This window comes from Lepidochelys olivacea (genome assembly GCF_965140295.1).
Source record: "Lepidochelys olivacea isolate rLepOli2 genome assembly, chromosome: 3".
Classification (NCBI taxonomy): Eukaryota; Metazoa; Chordata; order Testudines; family Cheloniidae; genus Lepidochelys; species Lepidochelys olivacea.
Window position 1 is genome coordinate 171,790,915 of NC_140413.1, and position 14,252 is coordinate 171,805,166.

Consider the following 14,252-nt stretch of genomic DNA (forward strand, 5'->3'; position numbering starts at 1 on the left):
CGTGTAATGACACGTTCACTCCATCAGAAATGTACTTCCTGGTTAGAATACCATCCTTTTTATTTCAGACAAGGTGGGGAGGTAATATTTTTTTATTGGACCAACTTCTGTTGCTGAAAGAGACAAGCTTTTGAGCTTCACAGAGCTCTTCAGATCCGGGGAAAGTAATCAGAATGTCACAGCTAAATACAAGGTGGAATTGGCGACTCGTGGGAGGCACAAAAAGAGGATACCAGTTAGGGGGGGGGGCACATGACTGCCCCATATGACCCCCACACATGACTCCTTCCCGCTCGGGGCCACCACAATCTCCCTGTCCGCTCCCCATTCCACGTTACCTTGGGAGGGTGGGCTCTGTCTTCCCGCTGCGCTGGTTCCCCTGGTATGTTCGGCTGCAGCCCCAGAGCCTCTCCTGGACACTGCCTGGTGCAGCACCGAAGCTGCCTGGGAGAGCACCCGGTCGCGGCAGCAGCGGGCTGCCCTCCTCCCACTCTCAGCTTCTGGGGACAGCGGCCAAGCAAGTCAGAGTCCTCCGCACCATGCTCAGAGTTGGCTCCTGTCCCCAGAAGCTGAGGGTGGGAGGAGGGCAGCCTGCTGCTGCCGCAGCCAGGTACTCTCCCAGTCAGCCACTGCGCTGGACCAGGCAGCATCCTAGGTCGCATGGCTGGAAGAGGCTGTGGCCCTGCCCCTTCCTCTCCCCACCTGGGCCGGCTGCTGTAGGGGCACATAGGCTGACCAGACAGCAAGTATGAAAAATCGGGACAGGGTGGGTGGGTAATAGGCACCTATATAAGACAAAGCCCCAAATATCGGGACTGTCCCTATAAAATCGGGACATCTGGTCACCTAGGGGCACTTGACCCTTTGTGCCCCACCCATGAGTCGCCCCTTTTGCAGTCATAGGGCAAAGGAGGGTTAGTGAGTTACAGATTGTTTGTTTTGATACATAAAACCAGTGTCTCTGAGTCCATGATTTTTAGAGTTTAGCGAAGTTATGAATTTAAGCTCCTAGGGTTGTCTTTTGAAAGTGCTGTGCAGGTTTCCTTTGTGGATGAGGGCTGAGAGGTCAGATATGGAGTGATCGCTTTGCGACTCTGTTCCATCGGGTGTTCTGCTGTGACGTTGGGAGTACCTTTCCCAGACCTGAAGAAGAGCTTTGTGTAGCTCGGAAGCTTGTCTCTCTTTACAAGCAGAAGTTCGTTCAATAAAAGGTATTATCTCAGCCCCCTTATCTCTCTCATAGCTTGGAACTAGCACAGCAACACCCTACAAACAATAGCTTTCAGTTTTATTTTTAAATGTTCCTTATTTTGAGTTTAGCGTTTGGTGTATGCATTAATAATTTTTTCTTTGTGAACGTTTTGTGCCTTTTCTTAGTACAATATTAGGTTGAATAAGAGAGAGAATTTTATTTCTGCTTTGGCAAGTAGGTCTGTGCGAGGCTACCCATTTTCACATGTAAAAATGAAAGACGGGCAGACTGGTTCAATAATAATAATGCTGCTTAGCTCTTATATACCACTTTTTTATCAACAAAATAATAACAAATCCCCTTATGCTTTTATGTAAATTGGTTTGGTAAATTGGCCTTCTCCAAACAAGCCCTTGTTTACTTCCCTCCCCACTCCACATCCCAAAATTATTTTACACATGCCAGTCATTTTTGGACCCTGTCTATTAGAATCCACTTTTTAAACTCGGTACTGCTTTAGGGCTTCCTCTATATATTCAAATTGTGTGCTTTCTGGCGCTTTAGAGGTCCACTGTGCACTCGAGACTACAGTTATTGGGAAGTCCCCAAGCAGCACAAGGTTTAAAGAAAAGAGCAGAGGTACTCAGCAAAGAACCTTCTGCTGCTGGAAGAAAGAACAGGTCTGTTTCTACCATCCTCTGCTCCTTTGGCTACTATGGCCAGTTGGGAGAGCAAATTAGATCATCAAAGATATTGAGAGCGAATGTCTCTTTCATTGCTAGCAAAAACAGATTTTTGCTGGTAATTCAGGAATTTAGTCATTTCCACTATTCAGTGGACTTTGGGGTTTGTGGGTGGTGAAACTATATGAAATGTATCACTTTTACAGGTTATAAATCTTCACACATTTGTCGCAGTGGAAAATTCACCATTTTTTTTTCAGCACAGCCTTGTCTTGATGTGTGAAGATAAATTTTGGTTTTCTGGAAAAACATTTGTTTTCTGTGCAGTGGGATATCTCCAAAGCATTATGTGTTGCAGGGAGGCTAAATGCACTATGTAGAACTCAGTGATGACCTGTGTTCCAGCATTTTACATGTAGACCTTAGTCTTGCAAAGCCTTTCATCAGCTGTTTATATAATCAGCTTGTTTTTGTCTGTAAGCTAAACAATTTATTAGAGAAACATAGAAATAAATTTTGTTACTCAGAAGAATTTGTTACAGATGGTGTAGTTCATAAACCAGAAACATAGAATGAAATCTTGCTCATGTTAATTAACTGGTTATTAAAATATTTTCTGAGAGATTACTTTTTATTTTATTTAAAGCAACAAACCAAATCCCAATCAACTATCCAGCAACAGCGGGAAACCAGGTGCAGTGAATGGAGCTATGGGAGCATCTTATCAGGCACAGACCTCACTAATAGGCCGGGCTTGTGAAAGTTGCTATGGTAAGTAAGATTTTTTTTGTGTGTGTGAGTTTTAAGAGTGCAGATGTCATCTGAACATTTGTGGCGCGGTTTTTTGCCAGTATTAATTTGCACCCTTTTTTAAAACAGATGCATTTGTTGAATCTGTTACCACATTCCAAGCAAAGTGTAGGTTGATTTCTTTTTGATAGTTAGAATTGAGAAATGCTGCATATTTAACTCTTAAATCCGAACTACACCACTATAATAGATTAACTTCAATATTTTAGACCAAGTTTATGACCTATTTAAAAACTGTAATAGTTGGATGGATTGGGAGCTGGACTCAAGGTAATGTACCAAGTCCAGCACAGTGATCTTTTCTCTTTGGAGCTCTGTATTCAAATCCTGACTTTAGTCACAAGTGCAAATGCATTTTGTGAGTTTAGGATGGTCCCTAGTGGACTTTTCTATATAGCAAACCTCACCACAGAACTTGGCACAAATGAGAGAGAATATGACAAAATTTGGGACAGGTAGTGGTCTCAGCTCAAAAGAGATTGAGGACTTAAAAAGAGATGAGATATATTTTTAGAGTTGTGACTAAGCTTATATAAAAAGTGCCCTCGCTGTTCACCTCTCTATCATGAACACCAAATGCAATTTTAACAATATTCCATACAGAAAGCAAAATTAAATATATGGTTGACTGTCTTCCAGATGGGAGATTTCTCTGTGCAAAGCTCTTCATTTAGGCCAGTTTATAGGTCTACTCAAAAGTAGATTTAATGGGGGCTGGGATCAGGTCCATAAACATTAGTTTTGTATGATACATAAAAAAAACAAAAGTTTTGACCTATTCTGGGTTCAGGGGCATTGTTTTCTTTTACTTCATTGAAAACGGAGGAAATAAATTAGTCTTTTCCTAATGTTTAGGGATCTCAAGTTCAAAACTGATAGGGAAGTTGATTATTTTTTCCCTTAAATTTTTTTTAATTGTTTTATAAGACCTCTAAATCACCTTAAAATAAGTTCTGTTTTTTACTCTGATAGATTTGTAGTACTTCTTTTAATAATGCTCGAGGAATAGTAATAGCATATAGTGTTCTTAAATTTATTATATGTAATGCAACATACATCAATTCAGCTGTATTTTTTTCTCATTCTTAGCCACACAGTCTCATCAGTGGTATTCTTGGGGTCCCCCTAACATGCAGTGTAGATTGTGTGCATCTTGCTGGATTTATTGGAAGAAATATGGTGGCCTAAAAATGCCAACTCAGACAGAAGAAGAGAAACTATCTCCCTGTCAAACCACAGAGGTAGGATTATGTAGGCAAATGTTTCTGCTATAAATGTGACACATTTCTCAGAAGTTACTGTGATTTTAAAATGTGGCATGTAATGTTTCTTGAGCCTGTGCTGAGAAACGGAACATTTTATACTTTTTGTGGTATTGAGTTTATTAATATTTATTTCGGGTTTGACTGTGCTCAGTGCTTTACAAAACACAGAGTGAGACTTAGGGTTTTACTGGCCCATTATGTTTTACAGTCTAAAGGACCAGGACAGCAAACATTTACTCCTTTGTATAAAGTTACTCCCTTGCAAAATCCACCCCATGGTACTCAGTGGAACCTGAGTGAAAGTCACATCTGAGCAGAGATCCAGCACAAGATTTATGCATTGCTGAAGTCTGCTTTTGAAGTCTTTAATGAATGGTGCATAGGCCTTGAGCTGTCTTTTTACAGAGATTAATTTCACCCTCCAACTTTCCTTGTGACTAGGGTCCTAAATTAAAAAAAATAAAAAGTCCTCCTTCATGCATCTCTGGTGGGTGACCAATGTCACCTTATCAATCAAATGGTGTTGGTATCTATAAAATGCCAAAACTCAGATCTTTTTATATGGTATTTCCTATTCCTATCATTAGTCCTCTGGACTTCTCCAAATTTTGAGTGAATTCTGTGTGGTTATTTCTGATGCTTAAATACAAGCAAAATGACCTACAGTGTTTCTTCTTCAATTGTGTGGGGAAATACGCTAATTTCTTCATTTCTCTCTCAATTTTGGTAATTTTATTGTCTTTTGTTATATTTCACCATTGGTAACAGGATTTTTGGTAGCTGTTTGAGACTCTTGTGGTGGTTTTTGTTGCGTTTTAGTTGCGTGTATTTTATGATTTTTTACAGGATCCCCGTATTAGAACTCATATGTCACGCCAGGCTACACAGGGTACGCCAGTCCGTAACACTGGTAGTCCAAAGTCTGCGGTGAAAACGCGCCAAGCCTTCTTCCTTCACACGACGTGTTTGACAAAACTTGCCCGTCAGGTCTGCAAAAATACCCTCCGGTTGCGGCAGGCAGCAAGACGTCCCTTTGTCCCTATTAACTGTGCTGCCATTAGGGCAGAATGTAAGATGTTTTTAAATTCCTAGCTTAATGTGCTGTGCTTCCAACCATTTTCTGTCTTTCATTTTATTTTCTTTTTCAATAAACATTTCTTGTCTACACCTCTTTTTTTTGTTTTGTTTTTTTTCCCCTCCAAGATCTAAGTTTACATTTGTCCAGTGTATCACCAACACATTTAGACAAAGACTATCTGTTAAGGAAAGATTTCAAGCCAGTTTTATGAATGAAGTGGGTATTGAAAAGGGGATATTGCAAATGAATTAAGAAAGAGCATCATCTTCTCATCCACCTATATCACATACTGTCATAAATGTTTTTGCTAGTATCGGCAAATCTTATGGGAAACTGGTGTGCATGTTCTGTAACACACAAGCCATATTTCCTACAAGATACGGTGAAATATGAGTTTGCTCTTAAAGCATTTATTTTTTGTTTTTCACAACTAAAGATACAGGGCTAGATTCTGCTACTCTTACTCAATTTGATTTCAGTTGGACTATTAAAGGAGTAAGGTACTGCTCATCACATAAGAAAGATGGCAGAATCTTACCTTTTATGTCCATTTAATATTTTTAAGCTCTAAAGATCATGATGGCCACACTTACTGTTTCACCAACGTTTTACTTCTTTTATCCATTCTTAAATTTCAGTTTTACACATATTTCTATACTGTTTTTGTGCTTTTTGTTTTATAAGAACACAACAAAACATAAAGAACCTTGCTGCATTAGTAACTTAATGAAAGCATATTTAGCCAGAATGAACTTAAATAGCTTTTTGGAGGTGAAAATATGAGAAATGGTTGAGAATGTTACAAATGAAAAGGTAGTAAATTAATGGCTTCTGTATGCTCCTGTGTGTTTAGAGTGCAGTCCAACATCCGCTGAAGTTACTGGATACTTCACTGGGCTTTTGATCAGGTCCTAAATGTATAATTTAACGCAGATGCCACATGACTAACTTTCTCAACTTCCATGGGACAGTATCTTCAAAGCTTGCATTTGGTGCCCCAGTATGGAATACACTACCACATCATCTCACGTAACATCAGATCTAGCAGAGAAAGAGCTAATAAGATTAGGTCAGCCATCCTGGCACAGTTACTAACGTTTTTATTGAAGAGAGAATTTTTGAGAATTAGAATTGATTTTATAAGTCTAGTTATTGGATTAAGACAAAAATAAGGAATAATTTTTCCCTGGGGTTTTACACTGGGATGTTAATGTATTACTCTTCATGATAAAGAAATCATGGGTTTAAATCAATTCTTGGGTTATTTTTACTTCCTCTCCGTTTCCCACACTCCAACAGGATCCAATCCTGCAAACATCCAAAACTTGATAAGATTGCTCATGGGAGTAAAGTTACTCACCTGGGTAAGTGTTTGCATGATTGAGCCTAAGCTACAACTTCTGTTTGCTTTACTCATGCCCGTCTGACTGGGCTTGATTCTCCTTTTCCTTAAACTGATGTAAATAAGGAGCCACTCCACTAAAATCAATGGAGTTAAAAACATTGCAAGAGGAGAAGCATTCACCCATCGTGTAAATAAAGCAAGAATGATTTCGCTTTGTGCTTCAATTTTGGTAGGAGAGGCTGATGAAGGCTGAAATGTATTTACTTTTTTTTTTATCCTTAATAAAGATTACAGCAAATCACTTGAAAGATTCAAGAACCAGTAGAATAACAACTCATTGATGAGAGGAAAAAATGTCTCTCTTAAAATTGATGTAAATTGGCACCAATTTCTAAAGAAAGCCTGGGGGGGAAATTTTGCTGTAGAATTGGATTCACTTTTGATAGAGAATTTTGAACCTTTATCCCTCCTTGTTCTGATTTTATCCTCTATTTTGTGGATTTAACAGGAGCTGTAGAATTTCTTCTTGTTTGAAGAAACAAAACAAAATGGTTCATCTCACTGTTAATCATCATCCTAGAAGGGACATTACTTTATACACAATTCAAATTTTTAAAACAAAGGAAATGAAAAGCAGAACTTCTGAAAAGGAAATAGCCGTTCTTCCATCAGACTAAGAGTGTCTTGAGTGCTTTGTTCTTTTGCCTGAAAAAGTGTCATTACAAATTAAAATCATGGCCTGAAAGATCTTTTTTGTAAACACTGACATTAGTGTTTGTTTTTACCTGAAGGACAAATTGCATCTCTGTTCTGTCTGTTGTATTCTGCCACCCTGATTGGCCCTGAAAAGATTTAAAAAACCCCACAGTAACTGATTGGTTTTTTTAACAGGATTTAAAAGACCATCAAATCATTTGATATAGTGGGGTTCAAAGAGTGTGTGTGTGTGTGTGTGTAATATTGTTTTTACATTGTATTTCTCCAATAATATCTTCTGTGCATAAGAGCATAGTACTCCTCATCCACAGATTGCTTGTCCATGGAACTGTCTTGCGCATCATTAAATCTTATCTAATAACAAATAGGCCACATAATTTTAAGTTGCGATAAAATATGAGTTTCTTGCAGTTGGTTGTTCTTCCTTACGGTGACTTATATGTGTTTCTCTGTGATAGTGCACTTGATTGATTCTTATTTTACAATTTAACAGCCTCTGTTCTGAGCCTTTGTTTCATTGTTTTTGAAAGAAACTGTAATGTCATTCACTTTTATGTGGGGGCATAGATACATTGATTAACAGCAGTTAATGTCTGTGCTGACCATGAATGAGTCACCAGCTATAATACTGAATAACACCCTTCTACGGTACTGCAGCTGTTGTGATCTTCTGAGGCACTCAAGCTAATAGCCTACTGGCCAAAGTAGCAGGTTGCTGGTGGAAAGGCATTAAAGGGCTGAAGGGTCTTGGGCTCTGGAATTTGCCTTCTCATCTTGGTTTGCCAAAGCTTGGATGTAATGACCCTTCTGACACTCTGCAAGACTCACCTGTTCATGTGATTTTATTTTTATTTGTATTGTGGTAGTGTATTGTAGTCTAGAAATTGCAACAGAGGACACTTGCTAGGCACTGTACAGACACATTAAAAAGTTTACAATTTAAACAGACACAGGTGGAGGGCAAGCAAAGGTGAAATCCAGGTACAGAGGTAGATTGCCTGACTCCCAATTCCATGAACTGTCCACTAAACTGTACGGGTCTCTCAAGTTTCAGAGTAGCAGCTGTGTTAGTCTGTATCTGCAAAAAGAACAGGAGTACTTGTGGCACCTTAGAGACTAACAAATTTATTTGAGCATAAGAGCACGAAAGCTTATGCTCAAATAAATTTGTTAGTCTCTAAGGTGCCACAAGTACTCCTGTTCTTTTTGTTCTCTCAAGGTTTCTTTTCAGGCAGGGTGGGAATAGGCTGTGTGTGAATGGTGAGGTGAGCTTTTGCTGAGAGCTGTAAAAGAAGCCATATTTTGCTAAGGATAGCATCTGTGTAGGATCCTCGCTCCTAAGTCTTGGCTTATTGGCATAGGATAGGCAGAACTCCTCGGTCTCTAGTGAGGATTTTTTTGCCCCTAAAGGCAGAAATAGTAGTCAGGTTCACAAGTCAAACTCTTCCCTTCTGGTGGTCAAGAAGGTTTTGTGTGTCAGTGTGTGAAATGGAGTGAATATATTTTTAATTCTTTTGTTGAGTTTTGTCTTTGGAATTGTTTGGAATGTCCGTAGAATTTAGATATGCATACCTGTGAGAAATTAAACTAGAGAAAAATATGCATTGCACAAGGATGATCCTTAAAGGCTTCTACCTATGAAATGGGTAGATTGACCAGCACCTTTCAAGATCAGGTTCTAAATCAGGAACTTTAAATATTAATATTCTGTCCTTTTGAACCTTTACCCCATCCCAGGGCTGCATTTGTCTTTTGGAGAGATTGTCCCCTCAACTCTGCTTTCTCTTCTGAGGCATTGCAGCAGCTCATGCCCCTGCAGGCTTCAGGGACTGAGATAGGCCTAGAGAAGCCAAAGGAGAGGCCTTTATCTCTGCCTCCTCCTCCCCTCCCCCCACCATAGAGTTTCTCATTGAGGAGCTTGGCCAGCTCTGTGAGCAGAGTGCGCTTCATCCTCACAGCCAAGAGTGGACTGGTCACCTCCTTCGCTTCTCCTGGGTAGGAAAGAAGCCAGGCAGGATTGTAAAGATTGGCTCCACTAGGCTAGCTCCATCAGCTGCTATGAGAGGTCATCGTACCCTGATGTCCAAGTTATTGTTCCCAGCTTCCGCTACAGGTTGCCAAGTTCTCCCCCCCACCCACCTCCACCTCCTGTCCCCAAGAGCTGATGAGAGGGACAGCAGCCCAGATTTGTAAGAACAAGCAGGCAGTAAAAGGCCTCGTGACTCACCATTATATTCTTTCTATCCCTCCTGGCCTTGGTTTCATGAAGCCAGAAGGTGTCTCAGTAAGCATAAGTCCAAATTCATCCTAGTGTTACTGCCACAGGTAGATGTGGCCATTTGTGGGTGAGAACTCAACATTACTACCTGGGTGAGACTTCTATTTCAAAGAATGGCCTCCTCGCTATCCAGGCCCTTCACAGGCAGTCACAACCAGGCAGGCTTCACTTCAGCCCCTCCTTTGTCAGAGCTCTCAGGTGGCATCAGGTCAACAAGAAAAAATAAATTAACAAGTGTCAAACTGACACCCAAAGTGCTTCTGCATGCTTCAACAAGCAGTGCTAATGTGAGTAGACACGGTTGCAGGTATAGCTAGTCTCAGTTTAAAAATTCCCTCGTGTAAGGTCTTCTCACTGAAAAAGACAGATACAAATCTGTTTCATGCAAATATGTGGGGGTTTGGGCCTTGAGAGCAGATGCTCAAGCAAATGAGTTCTCTTAGGTGTTCCTGGGAAATTTTATGGAAAGCTGAAGCTATTCAGAGTCATTGGAAAAGTAGATTTACAATCCTGGCTGCTGCCAGATGCTGCAGAAAGGATTTTGATGACAGATGGGACCATTAGATATGTACAACAGGAGAAAATACCTCTTTGCAAGTGGTAGCTAGAACAAGTGGAAGGTGTTGAGGTGAGGTATGAAGGTGAGGCAAGGTCTCATCGGCCTTTTTTTCCTCAGAGCTATCCGCATAACTCCCAACCAGCCTTATCTGGAGTTAGACCCCTGGTTGGTGCCAGTCTCTTTCAGTTTGGGAGCAGATGGCTATCTATAACTTTGGTCAAAATGAGGTCACTGGACATTTTTCAGAGGGATTACCCTATATAGCTGTGCATGAATCACTGGAACAACTTTGGCTCATTCCCAATTTCAAGTAACCCATGGAAATGCCAGGATATGAACAAAATCATCCATAACCTACTTCGGAACGAAGCAATGCAACCTGTTTCCCATCCTATTTCTAGCCTCAGAGTATCAGGAACAAAGAGCAGGGCTCTGCCTGAAACATCTGAATAAGTTCCTAAAGGAGGCTTATCTGCACATTTCCATTTTACCATCTCACAGACATCTAAGTTTTGCATATGAATAGAAGCTTCCTCCCACCCCAACATCAGTCATTACTGTTTGATCTAAAAATGCCACCAGGATCTCCTCCAGGGTCATGGCAATATTAATATTGGCTTTATGAAAGACGGAAATTCACTTTTATCTCTTGCCAGGCAATTTTTCTGATCAGTGGTCTGGACAGAGAGAAAGCTTCAAAAAACTACAGAAACCGTCCAACTCTGTGTATCTTGGATTCATGATGCATGTAGACATGTGGTTCCAGGGTAGTCAGATATAGGCCTGGGTGGGGGGTGAATGTTGTCAGGTACAGGTTTTCCAACTCAGAAGAATGTTAACATAAAGATGAAGACCCATGTAAAGAAAAATAAGTGGTGTCACAGAACAAAAATCCAGGTTTTATTGGATTAATGATTGCATTAATGAACCAGGCAGAGCAATCCCTACGTCAGATGCCAGCTGGGAATAATGCAATGGGTTCATTCAGGTCCCAATTCAACTCAGGAAATGGGTACCAGAAAATAAGAGAGTGCAGCATCCATCCGGTAGAACATGATGATTCACTGAGGTTTTGAAGCATTGTTCCTGCCAGGGATAATAGAATAGTGCTGGTCATGACAATCAACTTGTCTGATGGGGTTTTCATAAATAAACTAGGGAGAACGCAATCAGTTCCATGCCACTGTAAGATGGAGGATATATAATATACCTCATTCCTCTTTGAGTACTTGCTCATGTTCATTCCATGCTAGGTGTGTGCGCATGCCGCATGCACTGTTGCTGGAGATTTTTCCCTTAGTTGTATCCGTTAGGTTGGCTCTAGTGCCCTCTGGGGCCCTCGGACCACACGCTGTCTCAGTTCCTTCTTACTGCCCATGATCGTTGCTGGAACAATCCTTCTTGCTTCAGCAAGGCTTCTTCCCAGTGGTTTTCAGACTTTTTCTACATTCATAGTTATCATAGCGTAGTGTATATAGTTTAGTTAGTTACGCTATTGTACAGGGACTTCTTTTCCCCAGGGGCTGGGCATGCCCTGGTCCCCAGGCTTCAAGTCTTGTGCCTCCTGTGGCATGCCTATGCCCATGAGTGACCTGAACTCCAGTTACTTAAAGTGCCCAGGCGAAACTCACATGAAGGACAAGCGTCAGATCTGTTGGGACTTCAGACTCTGCACTAAAAAGGACAGGGACCTCAGACTGAAGGCTAGCCTCATGGAAGCTGCCCTCAGACCTGTCTCAGAGCCGAGCCACTCTGATTTGGTGCCGAGTACTTCAGCATCCGTGTGAAGTGCTCCCCTGGCACCAAGCTCTTCCAGGCACTGTTGGAATGGTCATTTTTGGACCATCTGTTGCTCTTCAGCCTGGCATAATCATTCATATCATCGGACTTTTGGGTCCTGAACACAGTGACAGCCAGTTATACCCTGCAGTTTCATCACTGTTGTTCTGTGATATGTGTTGCTCATTTCCATTCAATGACCCACCCTCTGATTCCTCTGTCTGAGTTACCAGCAAAAAAGAGCTGAGAGGATGTGTGGCAGGTGGCGCCACTTAATCTGGCACATAAACATGCAACTCCAGAGGCTGCTAGAGCCAGCCCAATGGATACCACTAAGGGAAAAATCTCTGGCAACGGGACACACGTCACTCACACACCTAGCATGGAATGGACATGAGCAACACATCTCGAAGAATGCCAGTTACGGAAGGTTAATAACCGTTTTTTGGGGGGATATTCATATTTAAAGGACGTTCCTGCTTCCCACCCTGAAAGCACACTTTTGTGAAAATCCCATTGTAATAGATCTATAGACCTTAGCATGATGAAGAAAAGGAACACTTATTTGTGCTTACCTGAAAAATTTCTTTTGAGCAATAAGGTCCTTGGGCCTACCCTGACAAATATCGTCCAGAATAGAGACAGAAACTGACATCCCAGGATTTGGGTTGGTTTCATTAATTTCTCATGCTCTGTAGTATGAGAAATTGCTGTGCTTTTTCCTCAACGTGTATTTAACACAATGTGTGGTTTAGGAAAGTAGAACTGAATTATCCTGGCTTTGGAAATTTAGGGGGTGCAGCATTGCCCTGCTAGGAGTGACTGACAAGTCTGGTTCTGTCACAAGCATGCCAAAGTACCCATTGTAATGGCTCTGTGGCTCTTATTACTAGGAGAAGAGATTTTCCTATTCTGCTCACATTTATAGCAATGTAAATCGGGAATAACTCACCAGAGCACAACGAAGTTATGCTGGATTTACACAACTGAGAGTAGAATTTATGCAATTTGGCAATAAATCTGGATAGTTCTCAAATGTTATCAACATTTAATTGCCAGATATACAGCTTTAAATAACAAAAGGTCTGTACCTGGTACTTCATGATGTGGACTGCTTCAATGGCAAAAAGATGTACATTCTGCTTCATTTTTATTTCTAATAGATCAGAACCTAATATTGATTTACCTACCTTTCTGAGTGGATAAAGCATACGCTGTACACTTACAAAACCATTGCTGATTAATTCACATGGGGTGCTTGTATCAAGAATTTAGATTTTCTACCAGTGACCTTACTGGCTACATCTAGTCTGAAAATAACTTTTTTTAATGTATTACGTTTTTATGTTGCCTTAAAGTATGAAATATCAAAACCAGAAAATTATTTTTATTTATGTATAGAACACGTTTTTGTCATAGTGGCCGGGCACTTACAGTTAAAGAATATTAAAATTCCATAAAACTGCTTTTAAAAAAGGCAAATAAGTACATCTGATATCACCCCCAGAGACTTACTAGGGCTCAAGAGGATTTAATCCCAAATGAGACAACCCTGTCTCTGGGCCCAGAGATTTGCAACCTCAGGAGGAGCTGACAGCAAAAGCCTTGCAGGAGATCAACTCCGAGGACAAACACCCAAGATTGCACAGTTCCAAAAGTGTGTATATGTCCATCTCCAGACTCCTTACAAGACTGTGATATTGGTTGACATGACAACTAAGAAGAAACCAGTAATATGCAGAGCAGTCTTACCAGAGAGGCTGCCACATTTGCCTCTTTGCCTTTCGAGCCACCATAATTTGCATTATCAGTGACAAGGCCTTTCCATTGTGATTACATCAGGCCCTGGCTTTAGTTAAAGCAACGAAGAAAGGACATGAAGAACCAAATCCATTTTGAGGGTTTGCTCTTCTTCCTCTCTTTTGTATATGATAAATCAGATGGAATAATGCATTTCTTCTCTTGTTCCCACCGATGTTTGATGGCCACCAAGCATTCACATTTGGCCTTGGTCACAGGACGTAGATTTCATACCCCCTGATCCATGCTCCATTGACCAGCATCAGGTGTTTTGGTGGGACCCTGAACATGGAGGTCAGAGATCATTGTTCTGGGCAAACTCCAGCTATTAAGTCAAGAGGCAGAATCAGTAGTATACACCCAGGCATAGCTTTCCCTGAGGAAGGCTTGTTCCTTTCAGAGTCAAAGCCTACTACCATTCCAGAGGGCTGCGTTCCCAAGTAAGCCAGCCTCCTCTACGTCTCCTTGTCCATGAGCAATGGTGTTGTCCTGCCAGCCAAGATAGGTTGCAGCCCAGTTGGGTGTAGTTTTGATTTTTTTTTTTTCCCCTTGAATCCTGGAGTAACTTGTGAGCCATAGAAGGAGTCATGACCCCTTAAGAAAACCATAGCTAGATGTTGTACATAAGCATTTAAGGTAAAGAGTATGGTGAATGTAGGATTGAGGGTACTGAAAGGACAGAAGAAGAAGCAAATTTGCAACTGAGGAGAAAAAGCAAAGAGCAGCTTGCAAGAAGAGAAGCGTGT

The 14,252-nt window shown here is 41.0% G+C and overlaps 1 protein-coding gene across 1 annotated transcript in view; it reads left to right on the top strand.

The window, feature by feature from the left end:
• The window catches only part of MTA3 (metastasis associated 1 family member 3), a 195,623-nt gene that overhangs the window by 151,688 nt on the left and 29,683 nt on the right, over positions 1-14,252 (top strand). The window contains exons 12-14 of the mRNA XM_084624202.1: positions 2,522-2,646; positions 3,775-3,926; positions 4,797-5,019. Of these exons, the coding sequence (XP_084480328.1) occupies positions 2,522-2,646; positions 3,775-3,926; positions 4,797-5,019 (500 nt within the window). The remainder of the gene's footprint in view (positions 1-2,521; positions 2,647-3,774; positions 3,927-4,796; positions 5,020-14,252) is intronic.